This window comes from Aotus nancymaae, unplaced genomic scaffold (genome assembly GCF_030222135.1).
Source record: "Aotus nancymaae isolate 86718 unplaced genomic scaffold, 86718_ANA_hifiasm-v0.15.2.pri h1tg000065l, whole genome shotgun sequence".
Classification (NCBI taxonomy): domain Eukaryota; kingdom Metazoa; phylum Chordata; class Mammalia; order Primates; family Aotidae; genus Aotus; species Aotus nancymaae.
The window spans coordinates 321,230-347,351 of NW_026988480.1; the positions used below are offsets into that span (position 1 = coordinate 321,230).

At 41.7% G+C, this 26,122-nt stretch overlaps 1 protein-coding gene across 2 annotated transcripts in view; it reads left to right on the top strand.

The window, feature by feature from the left end:
- The window catches only part of LANCL2 (LanC like glutathione S-transferase 2), a 59,212-nt gene that overhangs the window by 20,121 nt on the left and 12,969 nt on the right, over window positions 1-26,122 (top strand). For both annotated transcript variants that reach the window (XM_012438880.3, XM_012438881.3), the window contains exons 2-6: window positions 253-370; window positions 6,798-7,005; window positions 8,293-8,440; window positions 9,795-9,941; window positions 17,311-17,493. In XM_012438880.3, the coding sequence (XP_012294303.2) occupies window positions 253-370; window positions 6,798-7,005; window positions 8,293-8,440; window positions 9,795-9,941; window positions 17,311-17,493 (804 nt within the window). The remainder of the gene's footprint in view (window positions 1-252; window positions 371-6,797; window positions 7,006-8,292; window positions 8,441-9,794; window positions 9,942-17,310; window positions 17,494-26,122) is intronic.

Sequence of the window (26,122 nt, forward strand, 5' to 3'; positions counted from 1 at the left end):
TTCTGTTTTTTTTAAATTACTTGATTTCTGCAAGTTGTTTTTTGTGATTCTGCTTATGAGCTATAGTCTAGATAGGGTATTATCTCATTTTTTAAAAAGTAACCTTATAAAAACCAAGGTAGACTCCAACCAATGATGCACTGAAGAAAGTAACTTTTGTCTGTTACGTGTGTATAATTTAGACTTTAAACTATTTATTACAGCATGACCCATTCTTGTGCAGTTAAAGTTATCTCTTCTTTTGGATCTCAGATCATTCATAATTTCATAAGACGGATCCAGACCAAAATTAAAGATCTTCTACAGCAAATGGAAGAAGGGCTGAAGACAGCTGATCCCCATGACTGCTCTGCTTATACTGGCTGGACAGGTGAGACTGTGGGGTCTAAGTCACTGATTCTTAGATTATGAGATATAAGACCTGACTTTGAAATTTTCTTCTTTTTTAAAATGCTAAAGATTTGGCTGGGCATGGTGGCTGACACTTGTAATCCCAGCACTTTGGGAGGCCAAGGCAGGCAGATCACCTGAGGTCAGGGGTTTGAGACCAGCGTGGCCAACATGGTGAAACCCCGTCTCTACTAAAAATACAAAAATTAGCTACACATGGTGGTCAGAACCTGTAATCTCAGCTACTTGGGAGGCTGAGGCAGGAGAATCGCTTGAACCCAGGAAGCAGAGGTTGCAGTGAGCCAGGATTGTGCCACTGCTGTCTGGGCCACAGAGCAAGGCTCCATCTCAAATAAAATAAAATAAAATAAAATGGTAAAGATTTTATACCCTTTTTTTTTTTGAGACAGAGTCTCACTCTGTTGCCAGGGCTAGAGTACAGTGGTGCAATCACAGCTCTCTGCAGCCTTGACCTCCTGGGTTCCAGCCATCCTCTTGCCTCAGCCTCCTATGTAGATGGGACCACAGGCATGTGTCACTTCACCTGGCTAATTTTTTTATGTTTTTGTAAAGACGGAGTCTCACTATGTTGCCCAGGTTGGTCTCAAATTCCTGGGCTCAAGAGATCCTCCTGCCTCAGCCTCCCAAAATGCTAGGATTACAGGCGTGAGCCACCATGCCTGACTGATTTTATGCCTTTTAATTGAAGTCTTGGTCTGTGTCTTCAATGATGAGATTATTTGGAATTTTATTTCTAAAGAAATGGCTTTCTGCCTGAAGTTTGAACTTTTATATCTAGTGTGTTATATTTTTTTAATATATTTTTATATAAATAAATAACACTAGGTTATTCATTTAACCTAATATATAGCTGTCTGTGAAAATGTGTAACTGTCAAGAGCAAACTTGCCCTAGGGTCAGTTTTAAAGCATTCTTTGCTGCTCTGGTCATTGTGACAGGCTGTGGTGAGTGGTCTCTCTGTTCTGTGATATAGACTATCTACCCTACTGCCTGTATTTATTTGATTCATTTGTGCACATAAATTTTTTTTTATTTTAATGATAATGGTTAAACAACCAGTAATACACCTCACATCAAAAAGTGTAATTAAAAAATTAACTTGCCTTAACTAACCTTTGCATTCTTATTATTTTACCAGGTACCCAGAATATTTTAATAACTGTTTGAGGAGTAGAAAGAATATAAAAGATGACCTTGTTCTCAGGGATTAGACAGAAGTCTGACTAAATTCCTAATGGCAATTTATATACACATTTAGAGTGATTTCTTGCTGGATTCTTAGAGTTTAATTAATAAACAGCATAGACCAGGGCAGTGGCTCAAGCCTGTAATCCAAAGCACTTTGGGAGGCAAAGAGGGCAGATCACTGGAGACCAGGAGTTTTACCATGGGCAACATGGTAAAACCTGTCTCTACTAACAATACAAAAATTAGCTGGGTGTGGTGGCGTGTGCTTATAGTTCTAGCTACTGGGAAGGCTGGCTTATAAACACAGAAAGACATGGAGCCAGTTCACTTATGGGGCCAAAGATATTTCAAGTGTAATACAATTAGGTAATTGTGGTTAACCTGAAGTAAAATACAAAGAATAAGGATATTTTGGAAGGAAAATAGCATCGCTATTAGTTGCACGGTTTCACCTAAAAAGCCTTTTGTTTACAGCTTTTTCATTTGTTGAAAAGGGGTTTTTAAACCCCTGATTATTAGGTCCCAAACTGGCTGTGGATCAGAATTACCATGAGAGCTTTGTAAGAAACTACAGTTCTCAGCCTCCAGCCCAGAACAGTTACATTAGGAACTCTAGACGGGGCTTCCAGAAATCAGTATTGCTTGAAAATTTGACTGGCTTGAAAAAAAAATCCCTAGCTGTTGCTGTCTCTGGGAATAATCACAGAAGTATTTGGTTTCAGTAATTTAAATTAATAGGGTTTAGGGGTTCAGGTAGATGTATGCAATCTACCTAGACCCATACCTCCCCTAAACTGTGTGTACAATATAAAAAGTAGGCTGGGCACAGTGGCTGACACCTGTAATCCCAGCATTTTGGGAGACAGAGGTGGGAGGATGCTTTGAGGCCAGGGATTTGAGACCAGCCTGAGCAACTTAGCCAGAGCTCGTCTCTACAAAAATAAAAATTAAAAAAAATATTAGCTAGGTGCCGTGGTAAACACCTGTAGTCCCAACTACGCAGGAGGCTGAGGCAGGAGTATGGCTCAAGGCCAGGAGGTCATGGCTGCAGTGAGCCATGACTGCACTGCTATACTCCAGCCTGGGTGACAGAGTGATACCGTGTGTCAACAAAAGAAAATGGAAGAAGAATAAATGAAGCACCCACAACTTATCCCTTTAACAAAATTTTGAGACAGAGAAAACACACAAGTCATGTTGGGTAAAAAACCAGCAGCATTCAGAACCAGTGTGGAGAGCCACAGTGTGTGGGCGAGGAAGCGTGGATCCAGGCGTGGCCAAATCTCCCGACCACACCCATCCTTCCAGAATCAGATTCTAGGTGGAGTGGGCACCAGTCTCAGTGGGAACTTTTGTGGGCATATCCAAGTGCCGAGCAGACAGGCAGTACCAGGAGAAGCCAGGAATAAAGGCATGGAAAGTGCACAGGGAATGAGGTTGGAGAGCTGTAGAACAGGCATGACTTGCAGAGCGGTGGGGTAAGCTTGCAACACAGAGCAGCACCCTTGCTGGCCCCGGCTGACGGTCTAGGAAAGAAAGGAAGCAGCAACGATGGGCACTCCTGAAACAAGGAAGGGTCTGAGAGTCAGGAGATCTGGCCACCAGAATCCCCTTGTTAAATACACTGTTACCACTTAGCAAGAGGACACTGTTGGGATAAAAATTGGGAAAGCTACCCTAATCATTTTCCCTTTCCAGGGATTTGTCCTGTTAATAGTTCATATAGAAAAATTCAATTTTAAGAAAAAACATAATTATTGTATCCATAATATAAGGAAGAAAAAGAAAAATCAACATTTCTCAATGGAAGGAGAAAACGCACCAGGAAAACGTCACTACAAGGTGGAGACAAATTGGCAGTACTTTCAACATTCATTTTGTAACTTAGCTAAGCAGTGAGTTCACAAAGCAGAGGTAAAGGAACTCAGAGAAGAGATGGCTAGACAATAAGAGTGTGTGAAATGAGAATTGACAGACGAAGAAAAGAAATTTAAGGAAAATACAAAATTATTTCAGAAATGAGACCAAAGTGCAGGGAGCCAAAGAAAGAGGTGATCCCACAGAAAGCAGAGGGGCAAAGTGTCCTCCTTGTCTAGGAAGGGTTCAATAAATGCTTGCTTAATAAATAAGTGACTAAATGAAACTAAAAAGGAAAAAAAGCAAAGAAAAAGAAACAAAGATAAGTTAAAGAGAGACTTCAGTCTTCCAGTCTAGCATATAAGGAGTTTAGAAGTCGCTGTTGCATCCTAGCAAATAAGAGGCTGAACAAAGTGAAAACTTAACAGCTCTTCTTAGCTCTGTCAGAGAAGTGAGGTCACAGGGGCAAACTGCTGCACCAAAAACTGGCGAAACAGGTGAATGCCGAGAATCAGTGTCGTGCGTCGCTTCACGTTGTGGATGCGTTCTGAGAAACGCATCGTTGGGCAGTTTCATTATGCAGACATCGTAGAGGTGCTCACACACACCTAGATTGTGCAGCCAGCTACACATCCTGATGCTCTGTGATACAGCCTGTTGCTCTAGGCTGCAAAGCTGTACAGCATTACTGCACTGAATACTGTAGCAATTGTAACACATGGTGTTTTTGTATCTAAACACAGTTAGACATAGAAAAGGTACAGAAAAACATGCTATTATGATTATGTTCTGCGGGACCGAGTATGCAGTTTGTTGTTGACCAATCCCATATGCCCATGTGACCGCACAGCTAACAGGAGCAGCAGGCGCTGTGGGAACCAGTGCTAGGGTAGGAGACCGAAACGCTAATGATGAATTGCAGGGGCTCAGTGTGGACAAGCCAGAGAGACCAAACTCCATGGGGACCCAGTCACGGGGGCTCTCACACTTTTGTGAACTTTACCTCTAGGAGCTCCACCAGGTCTTCATGGAATCCACATAGACCCATACCTCCCCTAAACTGTGTGTACAGTTTAAGAAGAAGGCTGGGCACAGTGGCTCATACCTATAATCCCAGCACTTTGGGAGACAGAGGTGGGAGGATGGTCTGAGGCCAGGAGTTTGAGACCAACCTGGGCAACATAGCAAGACCCAATCTCTACCAAAATAAAAATAAAAATAAAAAAAATTAGCTGGGTGCAGTAATAAACATCTGTAGTCCCAACTACTCATGAGGCTGAGGTAGGAGGATGACTCAAGCCCAGGAAGTCGAGGCTGCAGTGAATGTCAGAGAAAACTCCCCTCATTCTTCTAGTAGGTTCGGGGGAAAGAACTATACTGAATTCCATCAGAGCCTTCTGTTCTTGACAAGGCCTGCCCTCAGGAGAAACTGCTTTACCAGATCCTCTCCTGCAAGGGGTTTATTGCAACCCTACCTACCCAGAGCAAGGGAGATGCCCAACTCCAACTGGCTGTAGCTTTCAGCATTGGGAAAGGGAGATAATCAGCTGCAGCTCCCACTAGCCATCCTAGCCAACTGAGGGCGTGGGGATGGGAGGCACTGGTGTAGTTCACAGTCCAAAGGCACAGGCTGGCTGGAAGGTTGAGCCTGCTCACAGGTGCACGCTCCCCAGAACCTCCCACCACATCCCTAAGGCCTGTTCACAGGTGCACACTCCCCAGAACCTCCCACCACATCCCTACGGCCTGTTCACAGGTGCACACTCCCCAGAACCTCCCACCACATCCCTAAGGCCTGTTCACAGGTGCACACTCCCCAGAACCTCCCACCACATCCCTATGGCCTGTTCACAGGTGCACACTCCCCAGAGCCTCCCACCACATCCTTAAGGCCTGTTCGCTGCAGCTCCTTTTACCTAGTGCAACGTGTACACCTGCCAACAAGAAATGACAAAGCATGATCACCCTTTTTGTTTTTTACTTTACCTGTTATCATTTACTTTAAAATACTGAAGCATTAAGTATATATAACTATTGGTTTTTAGGTTCATGGGTTTACCAGATCAGCATCCTATTTTTACAGATTTCTGAGTCAATCAGGGAATACTCATTTGTAAGCCTTTATAGTGATTATTATGTCTAAAATTTATAGGTATTTAACTTTTACTGTTTCCTGTATGCTTATATTTTTCGAATACAGAAAACATCACTCAAGGAGATGATAAGCAACTCATGCAGAAGAATTTTTTTCAGAGCTTCCAAATATGCAACTTTCATATCTGTTTGACTCAGCGTCTTTAAAGAAATGGATAATGGTGAAAGACTTCAAAAAGTGTTAAGGATTAATTTGAAAGAGAAGTGATATACCCTGAATAGAAGAATCAAAGAAAGAAGCAGCTAGATATATAGATAAATTTAAAAAGCAAATTGAAAAATAGTAAAAATCAGAGTAGGATATTAGACAAAGACTAGAATATTGAAAAACCTCAACTTAAATATGAAAGAAATGTTTCGTTTGGCCTTTTCATCAGCATATCATCTCTGTCAATACTTCTTCCTATAAAAGACTTTAGTAAATACATATTTATACTGAATCTTTTTTTTTTTAACTTAGCTGTCATATTGTCTTCTCAAACCCAGACATAAGAATATGCTTCATTAAGAAGCCGTATAGGCCCTTCTCTGGCGATTCTCGGATTCATTTGAAGATCTGAGTCTGTTCTTTATCTGGAATGGAAAGGTTGATGGGTGATGAACCACATGTGCCCTTTGTACTAGTCGTCTTACTCTGTACCATGTGACTGCCCCAGAAGTGGCAAGTGCACTCACCAGTTGGTTGGTCCGTTAGAGGGTTGTTCACTGAAGAACATTAAAAAATTGGGGAAAATAGAAAAAAAAAATAGAGGGTATAAAGTTCAGAAAAATAATCATTTGAGATAACATAGGAGAAATGGTTTTATGAGAAGTAAAAGAAGATCCAAGTTAGCCGAAGGTACAAGGGAGAATGAATCTAACCTTGGAATGAATGAAAAGTAAGTGACAATGAGTAGGAAGTGATGTATCTTTCCTTGTCTGTAAGAGGTATTAAATCACTGTGCCAGGACAAGTAGCAGGATAACATGTACAAACCTGTTCTGTTCTTTACTCCCTAATTTCTCTGTCTTGGTCTTGTTTTGTTTATTCATTTTTAAGAAATGTATGATATGTATTGTTTTGCTGTTACCCCTTTGGAAACATAAGATGTATGTAGAAGAAGGTATTTCATGTAATTACAAATAATGTCCTGAAGATAAAAGGAAAAGATAATCATGCTTTTCTTTTGGGGTGGGAAATTATTCCAGGCATAGCCCTTTTATACCTGCAGTTGTACCGCGTCACATGTGACCAGACCTACCTGCTCCGATCCCTGGATTATGTAAAAAGAACCCTTCGGAATCTGAATGGCCGCAGGGTCACCTTCCTCTGTGGGGATGCCGGGCCCCTGGCTGTTGGAGCTGTGATTTATCACAAACTCAGAAGTGACTGTGAGTCCCAGGAATGCGTCACAAAGTGAGTTTTAGAACTGGAAACATTTTCTCCCAATTCCCAGTGGACGCTTTTGCTGTAGAAAGATATTCAAAAAGGAAATTATTCTTTAGTTCATCCATTGTTGTAAACAGGTCTCTCCCAAATGTTAATCTTGAGCATAGGGATCATATGCACTCTTCTTATCCAAGCATGTGTGTGCAGTGGTTGTGGGAGGAATAAATATGTTTCTTTGAGTCATTTCCACCATCTTTCATAAGCAATTTTGGGTTCCCTTCAGTGCATGGAAATCAGCTTACGTGCTTTAGATTCACCATAATAATGAAACTGATCTTAGAGTCAACCTTTAAGTAACTAATCAGATATGCTAATGATGGAACAATTAGGGAACGTAAGCTTTTATTGCACCTATTGGTTTACATTGTTTCTTGAAGAAACAGAAATGAGGGCTCATTCCTAGGGTCTGGTAGAGTATCTGGCACATGCCAGTCAGTTAATGTTTGTTGAAAGACAGAATAACTTCTGGGTATGGCGGCACGCGCTTGTAGGTTCATTAACTTGGGAGGCTGAGGCAGGAGGATTGCTTGGGCTCGGAAGTTCAAGGCTGCAGTGAGCCATCATCCTGCCATTGTATACCAGCCTGGGCAACAGAGCAATACCCTGTCTCTAACGAAAAAGAAAGAAAAAGACAGAATGACAATCTAATTCCCAAGCATTGGTGATATTACAATACCTTTTTTTTGAGACAGAGTTTTACTCTTGTTGCCCAGGCTGGAGTGCAATGATGTGATTTTGGCTCACTGCAACCTCTACCTCCTGGCTTCAAGCAATTCTCCTGCCCCAGCCTCCTAAGTAGCTGGGATTACAGGCATGCACCACCACACCCAGCTAATTTTGTATTTTTGGTAGACATGTAGGTCAGGCTGGTCTTGAACTCCTGACCTCAGGTGATCCACCAGCCTCGGCCTCCCAAAGGGCTAGGATCATAGGCGTGAGCCACCATGCCCAGCCTACAGTACCATTTTTATTTAAATTTTAAATCACTTTGTTTTACATCTGGATTTCAAAATAAAATTTTATGGTTTAAAATAGATGTAAAGGTAGAAAATAACAGAATGATGTTTGATTTTTAATTTTGACATTCAAAAGGGGACTAGTGAATTGGAGACGTTTTTGTTGTATTCTGGATTTGGAAGTATTTTTAAAAATCATAGTTTTAAACTTGAAATAAATAATAGGGTAAGTGTTTCAGGAAGAAGTACTTTAGACTTCTCCCCTGGGAAAAAAAAATGAATTTTTCTTGTTGGTTAGACTTTTACAGCTCCAGAAAGCGGTTGTCTGCCAAGAATCAGACCTTCCTGATGAGCTGCTTTATGGACGGGCAGGTTATCTGTATGCCTTACTGTACCTGAACACGGAGATAGGTCCAGGCACTGTGTGTGAGTCAGCTATTAAAGAGGTACTGTGGGGTATGGGCAACTGTGGGCATGTCTGTCATTCAAACCTATTTGCTAGCATTGAGCTATATTAATAGCTGGACTCTGCTTCTAGGTAGCATTACTTTTTTTAAAGCAACTCATTAAAAATAACAAATAGCTTTTTTTTTTAGGGACATTAACAAAAAAATCTGTTCTCTCATCTTTTATTAATTCATCTGTTTTTACTGAAGCTAAACAACAGCAGCTTTAGAAAGTTAGAATATTTATTTCTCTTTCATGAGATGTCTGAGCATTTCAGGCTGGTACGAGTGGGGACCAGCTTCTTCTGTCTCATTCTGCCTTATGCTAGGTGCATACCCTTATTTGCAGCACCAAAGCTAGTTAGCCCCTCAGCCTATGAAGGGAAAAGAGGAGGTGGAGGCGACACAGCTTCCTTGTTAGAGACTCCGTCTCCAAGTTGCCCACTTTACTTCTGCTCCCGTCCCAGTGCCAGAACTTCATCAAGCGTCTGTGTTCAGCTGTCTCCAACTAGGGGGCCAGATGCCCAGCTAAAACTTGGAATACTTTCCCAAAAAGGATGAGAGGAGATAGACGTGAGGAAACAGTCATCCCAGACATGTTATTCTTTTGATCTAACTGAAATCCTTCATGCCACAGCAGAGCTCATATCATTAGCCTTTCATAAATAAAGCAGTTCCTCTAGCCTTTCCTGGTAGGTGTATGTGCTGCTCTTTTTGGAAAAATACTGCAGCTATGGAGCAACTAAGAAATCCATGCCGGGCTGTTTGCTCACGCCTGTAATCCTAGCACTTTGGGAGGCTGAGGTGGGGGGATTGCCTGAGCTCAGGAGTTCGAGACCAGCCTGGGCAACACGGGGAAGCCCCGTCTCTACAAAAAATACAAAAGAATTAGCCAGGTGTGGTGGCGTGCGCCTGTAGTCCCAGCTACTCGGGGGGCTGAGGCAGGAGAATAGCTTGAACGCAGGAGGTGGAGATTGCAGTGAGACCAGATCGCACCACTGCACTCCAGCCTGGGCAACAGAGCAAGACTCTGTCTCCAAAAAAAAAAAAATCCAGAACAGTTTTTATAACAAGTTTTTCTAGATTTTTGGTTGACTTTTTATACAAAGAATTTTTTATTTCTTAACTTAATATCTTTTCCTACTCTGACATTGGCTTCTGATTTCTTTCTGCCCTCATTTATTAACTTATAAAATAAATAAATAAATAACTATGTTAGCTGCTAACTGCTTAAAGACTTTTAGATTAAGTTTTCTGTCTCTCTCTCTATGTCATATATATGACACACTGTTAATTAGACTACAACAGGGTACATATACAGTTTTAGATTGATGCTGTCTCATTATCTCTGTAGGTAGTCAATGCTATTATTGAATCGGGTAAGACTCTGTCAAGGGAAGAAAGAAAAACAGAGCGCTGCCCACTGCTGTACCAGTGGCACCGGAAGCAGTACGTTGGAGCAGCCCATGGCATGGCTGGAATCTACTATATGTTAATGCAGGTAGGTAAGAATATTCTTACACACTGCAGCATATTCGATCAAACATGAAATGGGAAATGAATCCTGCATGCAAACAAAGCAGGCCGGATTGAAATACCTTACTTCGAATCGCAGATGCTTAACTCTGCCTCATAAACCACAGGCAGTGGAATTCTAAGAGTGCAGTGAATTCCTGAGTGTATTTGGTATGGAGTCTTGTAGCAGACTAGTTGTCTCTTGCACACTTTTCTTCTGTGCTTGTCCTCTTGCTGATTGCAGTAGGAACTCTTGATGGGGAAAAATCTTCAGGGAGCAACAGGGCCTGCAGAACCCAACTGAGGCAGAGACTTTGTCATGTCCTGATAACCTTGCTTGCTGTCAGTTGTCTTTATATTTTTAATGAGTTTATTGCTGTGGTTATGATCTTGTCTCTCAGTCATCCCTGACACCTATAAAGTACTGACTCTTCTGTCAGGCTGGTAGAGACCCCACACTAAACATTGCTTCAGCCTGTGCTTGGCCTGAACATAGGCTTCAGCCGAGCCTGTGGCGTAGGTTCTCTTCCCTGCCAGGCACACAGCCGCCGCCGCCGCCGCCTCTTCTTCCTCCTCCACTGTTCCCTCCTTCCTCCTCTTCTCTCCTCCTCCTTCTTTTAAATTAAACCTTTCTTTATTCTACAAAATTACTAGTAAGTCAAGGGATATGGATTAGAATTTAGATATCTTAGACTGGAAAACCCAAATATTAGTTTTTAAAATTTTACTTCAGATTCTTTTTATGTCTAACCTACTATATCATGTTCCTACTCACTAAAGGAAACTAGGAAATTCATATCTATACAAGACTAAGACTTTCTCTTTCTCTAGTTATTATTTGTCTTTGTTGATTGTTGTAGAAAGTAAAACATGCATATAGTTCAATTCTTTTTTTTTTTTTAATATGGAGTCTCGGTTTATTGCCCAGGTTGGAGTGCTGTGGTGCGATCTCCGCCCACTGCAACCTCTGCCTGAGTTCAAGCCATTCTCCTGCCTTAGCTTCCCGAATAGCTCGGATTACAGGTGTGCACCACCACATCCGGCTAATTTTTGTAGTTTTAGTAGAGATTAGGTTTTGCCACGTTGGCCAGGCTGGTCTCGAATTCCTGACCTCAGATGATCCACCCACCTTGGCCTCCCAAAATACTGGGATTACAGGCATGTGAATTTTCTTCATGATGTAAGTACACGCTTCCAAAGTAACCAGAATCCCACACCTTATTTAAAAATGGCACTGTTATTCTCAGCAGCTAGATTTTGTACATGTGTTAGGGTTCTCCAGAGAACCAGTAGGAGATAAACATTATATATGAGATGGGATTTATAGGAATTGGCACATGCGGCTATGGAGGCCAAGAAGCCCCCTGATCTGTCGTCTGCAGGCAGGAGATCCAGGAATGCCAGGGCTGTAACTCTACTCTGAGTCAGAAGACTGAGACCCACAGTAGCCAAACCCCAGGTCAAGGGCAAGAGGAGACTGTTCCTCTAGTTGAAGCCGGCAGGCAGGATGGAGCAGATGTTTTCTTTCTCCGCCTTTGGTTCTATTCAGGCCTTGGATGGTTTGGATGAGGCACACCCACTTTGGGGAGGGGCCTCTGCCTGACTGAGTCCACCATTCAATGTTAATCTCATCTGGAAACACTCTTAGAGACACACCCAGACACCATGTTTAATTTGATACATAAAATTAACTATCATAGTGTCTTCTCTATTTTCCCATAAAAATGTTTTAACAGTGGTACAGGAACTTTTTTTTTTTGAGACAGGGTCTCACTCTGTTGCCCAGGCTAGAGTGCAGTGGCACAATCTCGGGTCACTGCAAACTCCATCTCCCGGGTTCATGCGATTCTCCTGCCTCAGCCTCCTGAGTAGCTGGGATTACAGGCCTCTGCCACCACACCGGGCTGAAATTTTTTTTTTTAATGTGAATTCTCTTAGGGGAACATAGTAATGTAAGAACCATGCCAGTGTGGTTCATGTGTTTAGGCTGATTTTGCTGTATAATAGGGACTTCCTTGGGAGGAATACAAATCATAAAATTTTCCACTGATCTGCTTTTAAAGTGAAGAACGTGGAACACTGTGTAGTGAGTATTTGACTTAGAGACTGACCCAGGTTTTCTTTCAAGATCCTTAGACAGTGGTGTGGTGGAGCCTGCTGGGGAGCTGCCTGCGTCTCTTCCCGGCTGCACAGGTCATGGCGGTTGTCAGTGCAGAATGACGGTTCAGAAATGTGGAAAGGAGGGCTTTGTTTCTCATACTGGGTTGCAGCCTGCAGGGTGGCTGTTCTGATGGCTGATAATCATAGCCTTGGGCTAGAAGCCAAAAACAGATCTTCTGAGGGAGTGGAAAGGGAGCAGGAACACATGCCGAGCCACGTGGCCGAATGTCTGTGCTCGGTGAGCTGCAGGAGTGGATCTTTGTGAGAGGGGAAGTGTGTGCCTGCACAGTTGAGCTTCATGCTCCTTCTTGGGACCCATGTTCAGAAAATGGCGGCATGAGTGGGATCCGAGGGTAGTGTTTTCCGCCCTCTGAATCAAAAGGTGAAACAGGAACAAAACCCTTCCCTGGGTGTTCTCCGTAGGCTGGCCAGAGCCTCCCTGGCGCCTTCTCAGGAACAAGTGCTGGCTGCTTGGGTTGTTGAAACCACAGAAGGTGGGAGAGCAGTCAGGCAGTTGTCGCTGCCCTTGCGGAGTCTGCTGAAAGGGCTGGTACCCGCTTCACCCTTAGGGCGGAAAGCCTCATGGGGTGAGCACAGGAGGGGTGGAGTGAGGTGAGCCCCACCTCTTAGCCCATCATGACCAGGAGCTTAGCTTCATGGTTGCCTTGGGCCCCCTTGGCCAAGAAAGGGTCTGCTCAGTGACTTGGGGACTTAGAGTTTGGTTCTTATTTCTCATTGTCTAGTAGTTTAGTTGTGTAAAGGTAGTGTTTCCACCGGACGGTGTCGTTTGGAAGGCTGTCAGAACGATATATACAAAAACTCTTAAAATATGGCTTAAACAGAACTCCACTTTCATGATAGCAGAATAAAAACAGTTCTCTTGAAAATCATCTCAAAACAACCAGAAAAACAACAAAACAGAAACCGAAGTTCTTTGATGAAGCTACGGGACATCTGGAGCCCCAGCTGCAAACCTGTGAACTGAAGCAGGCGAGAGAATGACAGCTGACCTGCGGGGACGGAAGATGGCGTCAGTGTGTGACAGGAGAGTGCCCGCAAGAAGCAAGCCAGTTTGTTATACAGAACTCCGAAACTCAGGACGGGAAAGTGCCATGTCCCCAGCAGGCAGTGCCACGCATGGGCGTCGGGGGTGCTCTGGCACAGGAGGCTTCTTTGGACATGCACAGCAGTTGGACCTCCGTGAGCACCTGCATCCAGCACAGGGAGGGAACTGCTTATCCTTCAACTCCTGCTGGAGACTAAAGGAGCTAGGTCTGGCAAACCTGAGCAGGCTCTTTCAGTTCAGCAAAGCTAGATGTAGAATACAGATGGAGTGAAGCACAGAACTAAAAACGGGGCGGAAGTGAGTGTCCGTGGTCCAGGGTGAGACCGCCCCTCCACTACCGTCAGCTTCAGGCACCGTCACTTCTCCCTCACCCCAAGGGGCAGCGCCACCTCCACCCCACTCGGAGCTTGAAGTCTTTTTTCTGGAGAAACAACTGGCTCAGATAAAAGTTTCATAGGCACAGATATTTGAAAGCCCCCATTAAAAAGTTAGTCTGCCATCCGGGATGGTTAATTTTATGTGTCAACTTGGCTGAGCCCTGGTGCCCAGACGTGGTCAGACGTTATTCTGGTTGTTTCTATGAGGGTGTTTTTGAATGAGATTTACATTTAAGCGGGTGGACTTTGAGTGAAGCCAGCTGCCCCATAGGATGCGGGGGCCTTGTCCAGTCACTTGAAGGTCTGACTAGAACAAAAGGCTGGAACCCCAGGCAAGAGAGGATTCTCCAGCGCTCTGCCTTCAGATTCCAGCTGCAGCTCCTTCCTGAGTCTCCAACCTGCTGGCCCCCGCAGGCAGTTTGTGGACTCCTGAGACCTCTACAGCCAGTTCCTTGAAGTGAATTTCTTTCTCTACTTTTACACATCCCGTTGGTCTGCTTCTTTGGAGACCGCTGGCAGTTCCCCATCCAGCCAGCCTTCAGTGATTGCCACTGATCTGCAGCCCCTCCTGTGCACCGAGGGCAGCCAGGAGCTGTGCCTTGTGCGTGAGCACAGACCAGTGGCCGGAGATGAACAGACATGGCAGAAAAGCCCCAGCTTGAAAGACAGAGACCTGAACAAGTAGGAATAAGAACAAAGGAAAGGCAGGGAAGTGGAAGAAAGCGTCGAAGAAATAATAATTCATAGTTAATATATTCAGGGAAATAAGAGAAGCTGTTGCCTCCAAGAAACAAGAAACATTTGAGGGAACAAGAGGGAGCTCTTGAAAATAAGAAATATAATAGCTGAATTTTTAATTCATGAAAATGTTTGGAAATCAAAGTCAAATATCTTAGAAAGCAGGCAGAACTAGACAGTGGGAGAGGAAAACGTAAGAAAATAAGAGGATTAATCCAGGAGGTCCAGCATCTGACTAGTGGGAGACCTAGGGAGAGAGGAAAAGAACACAAGGATATGCTCTAGAAATGAGGGACATAGCTGCATATTGGAAAGACCCAGCAGGTTCCCACACAGTGAGTAGAGACAGGCAAACCCACATCATGTCCATCATTGTGAAAGCTTAAGATAAGGGATAAGGAGACAGTGCTTAACTTTAGAGAGGAAAAAACAGGTTATATACAAAGTCCAGAAATGGCATTGGACTTTGCAAAGTTTCATTGATGCTAAAAGATACATGGAAATGACTTCCAAGTTTTGAGTAAAAATGAGCTCCATTGTGTTCTGCCCAGAAAGTTACTAATTAAATGCGGAGTAGAGCAAAGACTGTTTAAAACATCCAGTCCCCCAAATTTAATTCCCCTGTACTCCATCTCAGTAAGCTACTGGAGTGTGTTGTCTGCCACAACAAGGGAGCGTTCTAAGAAAGAAGATCAGATCCAGGGAAGAGGGGATCCCGTACAAGAGAGGGGAGTAGAATCCCCAGGGAGTTGGCACGTGGAAGACCCAGGACAGCAGTGGCACAGAAGACCTGGAAAGCAGCCGATTATGGAGAGTCACCTCCAGGGGAAACAAAGTCATAGTAGATTTGATCATGTGGAAAATCATATTGAGAGACTTTTTACAGAGCTGTTGGTGGGTACGAGAAAGCTTAGGTACTGGTTTAAAGAAAACTAAGCAAATAAAAAGTGAGAAAGTTGCTCCAGGAAAAACTAAAAGGTGTAAAAGAGTATCTGTAATTCAGTGTATTTCCTGTTTCAAGAGCAAACAGTATTTGCATATTATAGTCTATAAAGAACACAGGAATACGGATATAACTAAAAATGATGACCAGAGTGAAATTCTCTTGGGAAGATTAGAGGAAGGAAAGTGTCTGTGATCTGCCACAAGGGGAGGCCTAAAATCAGTAGCTCAGGGCACAGCCATGCATGTGCTGTTCACACATATCGCCAAAATATGAAGAAGTGGTTAACAACCACCACAACCGAAAGGAACTCAGCTGTGTCCTAGGAAGGACACGGGCTGTTGGTCTTTGACATAAGCTCTTAAACATTTTTTGACTTTAAACTGGTTATGTATTACCTGTATGAAAGTAATTTGTACCATGTAGCTTTTTGGAAATAAACTTCATGACCTATAGTTTTTTAAAAGCTAATACATTCTTTAAATGTGTATCAGGAAAAACACCCAAAGATTTTCTAGTGAGTAAATATAGTTGTATTTCAGTGAAGTTTGGAAGTATTGATATTCCTTAAATGATCTTTCCTTCATTTTTAATAAAATTAAGTTTTTTTTGAAGAAATTAGGTTTTTATTTTGTTCTTTAGGAGATGTCATGTTGTAGACTTCGATGCTAATGGAATGATGAGAATTTAAAGCAATACTGTATTTTATTTCAGTTATGAGAGTATTTTACATCACCCCTGACATTTGCCACTAAAGCCAAATGAAAAATCAGTGGCCGGAGACGGGTTCTCTATCTCAGACTTTACCAATATGCAGATTTATGTCGTGCTAACATGTCACTTTAAAGACATTGTTTGGTAATATGTCGCCCTAAGACGTTCTGTGGTGCTAATATTCACCTAACACATTTGTGTGTTGCTCACCTATCACTCTGAAGATGTCGTGTGTTGCTAATATGTCACCCTGAAGACTTCATGTGACATTAAGCTGTTACCTTAAGACGTTCAGTGGTGCTAATATGTCGCCCCAAGACATTGTGTGGTGCTAACCTGTCACTCTAAAGATGTGTGGCATTGACATGTCACTCTAAGGATGTCATGTGGTGCCAGTATGGTGCCCTAAACACATGTGGGTTTAACATGTCACCCTAAGATGTTCTGTGGTGCTTACTTGTCATTCTAAGGCTATCATATGGTGCTAACATGTCACCTTAAGACATTGTGTGATGCTAACATGTTACCCTAAAGGCATTTGTGGCATTAGCATGTCACCCTAAGATACTCACTTAGCCCAGCCTTGTCGTCTGACTCCTCACCAGGTTTTTTCATGGGAATCTGTACAGTAACTTGAGACTCTTTGAATGTTTTAAGTCATTTTAAAAAAAAAATGCCTCAAAATTAGCAAATATTGTGAAGAGTGTTTTTAGTCTTAGTCTCTGTAGTAAAATTTTAACACAGACTCAGTAAATTCTAGTAGGTAACATTTAATGAGTGCCTTCAGTTAGTAAAAGCCGGTATTGCCACAAATTGTTGGGTGAAGGAGTGAGGCATGCATTTTTTTCTCCCCTTTTCCTTACAAACACCTTAGGAGCTGAGTACTATGATTATCCTATTTTAGAAATAAAGAAACTGAGGTTAAATAATTGGGCTGAGTAACAAAGCCAGTATATAGATTTGGGAAAAGAGGGTACCTGGCTTTTTAGGAGGCATGAGTCACATGGAATGAAATCAAGTATTCACATTTTAACAAAGCAAATCAACGAAACAAAACCCACTTACTCCTAGGTTCACCTGCCATTCAGTCATTTCCTTTACTACTCTCTAGGAGGGTGGTCCTCATCCACCAAAGAGACAAAAGACATTAGAACACTAAGATATTTTAGAAAGATTTCAAAAAGTTGAAACAAGTTCTGCCTAAATCTTCAATGAGCGGATAGTTGAATTAATTCTAATTTTATGTGCTCTTTAGTTTTCCAAGTAATTTATGTTTTATTATGTTAGCCACGATACGATCATTACAAGAAATAACTTCAGAAAAAATAACTTGTGTTTTATTTTTGTTTGTTTAAAGCCAGCAGCAAAAGTGGACCAAGAAACCTTGACAGAAATGGTGAAACCCAGTATTGATTACGTGCGCCACAAAAAATTTCGATCTGGGAATTACCCGTCGTCATTAAGCAATGAAACAGACCGGCTGGTGCACTGGTGCCACGGCGCCCCGGGGGTCATCCACATGCTCATGCAGGCGTACAAGGTCAGTGCTTCCGCCGTCACAGCCATCCCCTGTGCAGGGAGCCAGGTTTCACCACCAGGTTTTCGGTTTGGGTTTGGTAAGGACATTTGACTGTACACTAAAAACCTTTTAGAATGAATGTTTTTACAAAATAAGGTCTCTGTATTTTATGCTCATCACCACTGTCATTAGTGCTACAAGTGTGTGTGTGTGTGTGGTGTGTGTGATTATGTATGTTAACAGGGTTTATATTAATGTGCTAGATGACAGAGCAGTGATTAAAGGATTTTCATTCTAATGAGTATGGGTATCCAGTAAGGGAGCGGGCAGGATTATAACCAAAGTGCTTTTTTGTTCGTTTCACATCATTTTTTTTTCTTGCTTGAGTATCATTAATAATAATAATTATGATTGTCCAAGAGCTTTTAAATTTGAGTTTAAAATTGTTATTCACAAGAGAGAGGTGGTACTCAAATTTGTGTACGTCTGGGATACTATAGGAAAATATGCCATACCCTCACTGATTAATTCTATTAGGCTCTAAATATATTTAGGCACAATATAAGAACACTACTGATTTCTGTCCTGGACTAAGATTTGTCATGTAAGTTGAAAACAAATGATGCTTCTTTTGCAATTTTATTTTTTATTTAATACATCTTTATTTATAGTAGTTGATGTTGTAGTAGTTGATGTTGGAGTTATATATCGAAGTATACAACCATAACACAATGATTGCCCTGTTCAACACAGTATTTTGGCAAGGTCTCTTTGTTTTGGATAGATAGATGGAATTAATGGAGCAGAACTCATATTTCTACCTGGAAATAACAGAAGAACTGGTACCTGAGTCAATTTTATTTTTCCTTTACAGCTACCATAATAAATTACTTAGAAAAATTGGGGAGAATGATCTCTTGTGATTTGGGCTAATTTCTCATAAATTTTTAGTCCTACAACAATACCAAAAATATTCAAATCATATAAAAGTCAGATATGAGCATTCGAGAAAACAACTCAGAATATTACGATGTTTGGTCAGAGTGAGACACAATGAAATGTATTCTCTGAAAATAAGATGTATCTTCCTAACAGTAGCCCCACTTTTAAATTAAAACATAATTCTGTTCAAATCACTGCCTCCCTTTTTTAGAGTTTGGAGCATTTATAATTTCAATGTCTTAGAGGAACATATGTAATGTAAATGTCCAACAATAATGTGTAAGCATAATATTGACTATACAGACAGGAGCCCACTGATACTCAAAACAGACGTGTTACCGCTAAAATGTGGAAGCTGCTTTTTGTTAAACTCCTTTTCCCTTCACTTTAAAGAGGCTCAGCCGACACAGCTGGGTGTTCCTGGTGGCTGATCTCTGCTACTGGGTGTGCTTTTCCACTGTGTTTCAACAGTGGAGTCCTGTGGACAGCAAGCAGGTGCCAGGACCAGGCTATCCTGTGGGGACCCTTCCTCCGGGGCAGTTCCATTTTCATGAGTTCTGCTGACAGTGGCCACCATCTGTTTCCACCACTGCTAGTCACTCGGGAGGAAGCCAGCCCGGCTCTGCCACGGAGAGGCTGCAGGGGACTGTGGCCGACTCCTTCCAGCAGGACTTCTGCACAGAATACCATTCGAACACCTTGCCCTGCCCTGCAGGTTCCAAAACATATTTCTCTCCTCCAGAAAGCATAGGGCCAAAGATGTCAAGATACTTAGTCTTTAAAACTTAATTGTGTCCTCTACATTAAGATTCTTGAACATGAGGAATGAGGAGGAATATCAGAATCTTCTGGGGGCAGGAAAGCATCAGTGGTAATTTGAAAAAGCATATATATTTTATATTTCAAAATAGCTAGAAGAGAAGATTTGAAATGTTCCCAGCATAAATAAATGATAAATGTTCAAAGTAATGGACATCCTGAATACCCTGACTTGATCATTACACATTGTGTGCACATATATCACATGCGCCCATAAATATGTACAATTATTATGTATCAATGAAAAACTTAAAAAGGAAAAAGCATATGTAATATGGTCTTACGACTGGGGGTAAAACTACATCTTCTTCATAGTATAAACTGCAGAAAATAAGTGTAGACTGAAACTCCCTGCCTGCGGGGAAACTGACCATGGGCACATCTGCATATCTGTCTGCGTCCCTGAGCAGAGGGCAGGGTTTGTGTTTGACCAAGGCACGGGGTGTGGTGGGGGAGACAAAGCTAGGAAAGCACAGCTCCACACTCTATTTTCTCTCAAGTTACAGTTAAATGGAGAGGGCCTCCATTTATTAAAACTGTCTCTTAAAATTAGTTAGGGAATGCTCAAATGTTATGTAATAACAAGCTCTAACAGTTTCTTCTCCTGGCATATGAAGTCCTAAGTTGTTCAGGCATGCTTATGAAGGTGTAAAGTGTCCAAGTACTTGCAAAAATATTATTAATTATCCTTTTCAAAGAAAACCATAAGTTCAATCCACAATCACAAGATTTATTTTCCCTCCCTGTAGATGCTCATGAATGTGTTAGTATTTAGTAGGTGTGCTTTTCTGTATAGGAACATGTATTACTTGTTAATTTAAAGTTATATGGTATCTTAGATGGCCTTACAATGTAAAGGTTTGGCCAGGCGCCATGGCTCACACCTGTAATCCCAGCACTTAGGGAGGCCAAGGCAAGAGGGTTGCTTGAGCCCAGGAATTGGAGACCAGCCTGAGCAACATGGTGAAACCATATCTCTACTAAAAAAAAAAAAAACAAAATTACCTGGGTGTGGTGGCATGCACCTGTAGTCCCAGCTACCTGGGAAGCTGAGGTGGAAGGATGGTTTGAGCCCGGGAGGAGGAGGTTGCAGTGAGCTGTGATCCAGCCACTGCAGTACAGCCTGGGTGGCACAGCAAGACCCTGCCTCAAAAGAAAAGAAGAAAGGAAAGGTTTTAACAGTATTTTACACTTTATTGGGAATTTATTGTGAATGATTTTCTAACAAATTACATCTGTGGACCCTGTAACTGGAAGCTATGTGGATGAGTAGTTACAGCCAGCTGTTGATTATCTGACAAAAAATTATGGGTAACTGGCAAATTCTTCTTTCTATTCATGTTTTGAGCCCTAGGGCATGAGCAATTTGTGTAGGTTTAGCCACTGTAAACAAATACATTTGTTAAATGAGATCGTATTTGGAAAGGTAAATGTGTTGTCCAAGAAAACCATATAACACCCTCACCAGAGCGACACCAGTGCAGTCCTTAGATGCTGAACTGAATGTGGCAGCAGCCACAGCATCCCTGCTGCGCCCACACACCTGCCCTGGGAAGCCCCGATAGAACTGCATTGGGAGTGCCCCCTGGTGGTCAACGGTGGCATATATCAGAAAATGCTTTCATACAAACTGTTTCCAAAGCTTGTTTGCAAGTTGGTTATTTGAAACATGGAATGTTTTTCAAGGGGTATCAGAATTACATGAAAAGATTTTTTAAAACTATACTTCTGGCCGGGCGCGGTGGTTCAACCCTGTAATCCCAGCACTTTGGGAGGCCGAGGCGGGTGGATCACGAGGTCAAGAGATCGAGACCATCCTGGTCAACATGGTGAAACCCCGTCTCTACTAATACAAAAAGTTAGCTGGGCACGGTGGTGCGTGCCTGTAATCCCAGCTACTCAGGAGGCTGAGGCAGGAGAATTGCCTGAACCCTGGAGGTGGAGGTTGCGGTGAGCCGAGATCATGCCATTGCACTCCAGCCTGGGTGACAAGAGCGAAACTCCATCTCAAAAAAATATATATATATACTTCTTTTCCTCATTACTGAAGATTCCGGCACTTTCCTAATTTTAAGCATCACTTAAATAAATGTATATCTTTTTTGTTGTTGTTTTTGAGACACAGTCTTACTCTGTCCCCCAGGCAGGAGTGCAGTGGTGCTATCTTGGCTGACTGCAGCCTTTGCCTCCTGGGTTCAAGCAATTCTCGTATGTCAGCCTTCTGAGTAGCTGGGATTACAGACGCATACCATTATGCCCAGCTAATTTTTCGTGTTAGTAGAAACAAGATTTCGCCATGTTCCCAAGGCTGGTCTTGAACTCCTGACCTCAGGTGATTTGCCTGCCTCAGCCTCCCAAAGTGCTGGGATTACAGGCATGAGCCACTGTGGTTATATAATTTTCTCCTTTAATCTTTATTGTTTTAGATTTTGCCTTTAGGCCTGTGATCTATCTCAAATTAAGTTTTATATATTACATGAGGTAACAAATGAGGTTTTTTTTAACCATAGGGATATCTGACTTTTCCCACATTTTTTTTGTGGAAAAGACATTTATTTTTCCCGTTTGGTTGATTTTGGTTCCTCTGTCAAAAATCAAACGACCTAATAAGCCTGGGTCTGTTTCTGGACTCCATTGAGTTACTTTGGCCTGTTTATCTATGTCATATTACCATGTTGTTTTTCTTATTCTGCATTTATTGTAAGTTTTGAGATCAGGTAACTTAAGACCTCTAACTTTGTTCTTTTTCAGAATCACTTTGAATATTTTAGGTCCTTTGTATATTCATATAAGTTTTAGAGTCAGTTTGTCAGCTTCTAAAAATGGAGCCTGTTGGAGTTATGAGTCAGAGTGCATTGAATCATTGAATTTCTAGGTCCATTTGGGTAGAACTAACTGACATCTCTTCTTTTTTTGGAGACAGAATCTTGCTCTGTCACCAGGCTGGCGTGCAGTGGCATGATCTTGGCTCACTACAACCTCCACCTCCTGGGTTCAAGCAATTCTCCTGCCTCAGCCTCTCGAGTGGCTGAGACTGCAGTCACCTGCCACCATGCCCGGCTAATTTTTTGTCTTTTTAGTAGAGATGGGCTTTCACCATGTTGGCCAGGATGGTCTTGAACTTCTGGCCTCCTGATTTGCCCATTTTGGCTTCCCAAAGTGTGGGATTACAAGTGCGAGCCACCATGCCCGGCTTCTGGCTAGTTTTTGTACTTTTAGTAGAGGCGGGGGTTTTACCATGTTGGCCAGGCTGGTCTCCACCTCCTGAGCTCAAGTGATCTGCCCTTCTTGGCCTCCCAAAGTGCTGGGATTACAGGCATAAGCCGCTGTGCCCAGCCAGAACTGACATCTTAATAATGTTGTGTCTTTCTGCTCGCAAATGTGATATCTCTCTCCATTTATATTTTCTTTTATTTCTGTTAGTGCTTTATAGTTCTTGCTGCACAGGTCTTGCACATCTTTTGTTAAATTTATTCCTAAGTATGTTATTTATTTACATTTTCCAATTGTTTATTGCCAGTATATAGAAATACAATTGCTTTTTTTTTTTTTTTGAGACAGAGTCTCACTCTGTCACCCAGGCTGAAGTGCAATGACATGATCACAGCTCACTGCAGCCTCTACCTCCCAGGCTCAAGATATTCTCCTGCCTTAGCCTCCCGAGTAGCTGGGACTACAGGCGTGTGCCACCATGCCTGGCTAATTTTTCTATTTTTTGTAGAGATGAGATTTTGCCATGTTGCCCAGGCTGGTCTCAAACTCCCAAGCTCTGGATCTGCCCACCTCGACCTCCCAAAGTGCTGGGATTATAGGCTTGAGCCACTGTACCGGGCCACAACTGCTTTTTGTATGTTGACTTTATATTCTGTGCTAAATTCACATATCAGTTCTAGTAGCTTTTTATAGATTACTTAGGATTTTCTGTGTACACATATCTCTGAGTTTTCTTCTTCCTTTACCTCCATTATTACATTGGTTAGGATCTATAGTATGATATTGAAGTGGTCAGAGTGGACATCTTTGCTTTATACACAGTCATAGAAAAAAAATTAAATATTTCACCATCAAATAAGCTTTAACCGTTTTTCTTAGATTCCGCTTATCCGACTGAAGAAGTTATGAGTCAGAGTGCATTGAATTACTGAATTTCTAGGTCCGTTTGGGTAGAACTAACTGACATCATTTTTTTTTAACTGGTTATTATGAAGGGATGTTGAATTTTGTCATTTTTCCCCCTGCATTTATTCAAATGCTCCTGTGGTTTTCCTCTTTTGTTTTATTAAAATATGATGATTTTACATTGATTGGTTTTTTAAAAGTTGAGTCAACCTTGTATTCCTAGTATAAACCTCACTTGGACGTGGTTTTTATCCTTTTATTTTTATTAATATTGCTAGATTTAGCTTGCTAATATTTTGTTAAAGATTTTTATGTCTTAGCCAGGCACAGTGGCTCACACCTGCAATCCCAGCACTTTGGGAGGCTGAGGTGGGCCGATCATCTGAGGTCAGGAGTTCGAGACCAGCCTAGCCAACATGGTGAAACCCCATCTCTACTAAACATACAAAAATTAGCGGGGCATTTTGGCAGGTGCCTGTAATCCCAGCTACTCGGGAGCCTGAGGCAGGAGAATCACTTGAACCCGGGAGGCGGAGGTTGCAGTAAGTCGAAGTTACACCATTGACCTCCAGCCTGGGCAACAGAGTAAGACTCCATCTCAAAAAAAAAAAAAAAAAAAAGATTTTTATGTCTCTATTAGTCCATATTTTCTTTTTCTATAAAATCTTTGTTTTTATTAGGTATCAGGTATCAGGATTATGTTGGTCACATACATGAATTGGAAAGTGTTTTCTCTTATTTTCAGAAAGATTTTGAGTACAGTTGGTATTATTACTTGCTTAAATGATTGTGGGAAAGTTTTGTATTATGAATTCAGTTTTATTAATGGAATCATTTTGCATCAGTTTTGTTAGTTGTATTTTTCTATATGTTTTTTCGTTTGAGTTGTCAAATTTATTGGCATAATGTTATTCTTATCTCATTTTTTTAATGTATAGTAAGGTCTGAGTGATAGTTTCTTTTTTATTCTTTTTTCTTTTTCTTTTTTTGAGATGGAGTCTCACTGTTTCTCCCAGGCTGGAGTGCACTGGCATGATCTTGGCTCACTGAAACCTCTGCCTCCCAGGTTCAAGCAATTCTCCTGCCTCAGCCTTTCATGTAGTTGTGATTACAGGCACAACCATCATGCTTGACTAATTTTTGCATTTTTAGTAGAGACAGAGTTTCACCATGTAGACCAGGCTGGTCTCGAACTCGTGACCTCAAGTGATCTGCTTCAGCCTCCCAAAGTTTGGATTACAGGTGTGAGCCACTAGACCAGCCTCTCTTTTATTTTTGATATTAGTAATTTATGTTTTTGTTCTCTCTCTTTCATCTGTCTAGATAGCAGCCTGTTAAAGTTTTATTGATCTTTCAAAGAAATAAATTTATAAATTTTAGCTTTATTTTCTATTTTATTGATTTTACTCCTTTTCTTTTTAAAACTTCCTTCTACGGATCTGGGCACGGTGGCTCATTCCTATAATTCCAGCACTTTTAGAGCCCAAGGTAGAGGCTAGGCACAAGTTCAGGACCAATCTGGGCAACGTAGTGAGACCTCATCTCTATAAAAAATCCAAAATTATCTGGGCATGGTGGCGCCACTGCACTCTAGCCTAGGTGACAGAGTGAGACCCTGTGTCAAAAAACATAAAAAATAAAAATAAATAAAAATCTTTTTCTATGAACTTTAGATTTACTTTGCTCTTTTCTAACATTTTAAAGAGGAATCAATTTTTGCCTTTCTTTTTTTCTAATATAAACACTTAAAGCTTTACATTTTCCTCTAAGCACTATTTTAGCTCCATTCCCAAATATTTTATGTCTTGTTTTCATTTTCATTTGGTTTTTAGATATTCCCTAATTACCCATGTGATTTCTCTTTTGATTCATGGTTTATTTAGAAGTGGGTTGTGTATTTTTCAGATAAATTGTGTAGATATTTTCATTGATTTCTGATTTAATTCCGTTGTTGTTACAGAACATATCATGTACGATTTGATCTTTTAAAATTTACTTAGACATATTTCATGGCCCAGTATTTAGTCTGTCTTGGTGAATATCCCACATGCATTTGAATGTAATGCATATTCTCTAGTTGTCAGGCATAGCGTGCTAGGGCTAGAAATATCTGCTAGGCCTGTGGTTGAATGTATTGTTCAGATATTCAATTACAGAGGTCAGCAAGCTTCCTGTAATGACCCAGGTAGAAAATATTTTAGGCTTATTGTCCATGATCTCTGCAGCCACTCGGTTCTATCATTGTAGCACAAAAGCAGCCACAGACAGTGTGTGAATGACCCAGCTCGGCCGCACTCGCAGGGAGCTTTGTTTACAGATTAGACTGTGTGGGCTTGTGGTTTGCTGACCCTCACAGATTTGCTTACCTGTTTGTTTACTCAGTCATGGGAGGAGGAGTTTTACAGTCTCCCAGCTGTTAACTGTATGTTTATTTTCTTCTCTTTAATTTTCATAGTTTTTGCTTTGTGTATTTTGAGGCTCTGTCTTAATACATGTTTATGATGGTTATGTTTTCCTAATGAATTGACTCTTTTTTTTTTTTTTTTTTTTTTTGAGACGGAGTTTCGCTCGTTACCCAGGCTGGAGTGCAATGGTGCGATCTCGGCTCACCGCAACCTCCGCCTCCTGGGTTCGGGCAATTCTCCTGGCACAGCCTCCTGAGTAGCTGGGATTACAGGCACACGCCACCATGCCCAGCTAATTTTTTGTATTTTTAGTAGAGACAGTGTTTCACCATGTTGACCAGCATGGTCTCGATCCCTTGACCTCA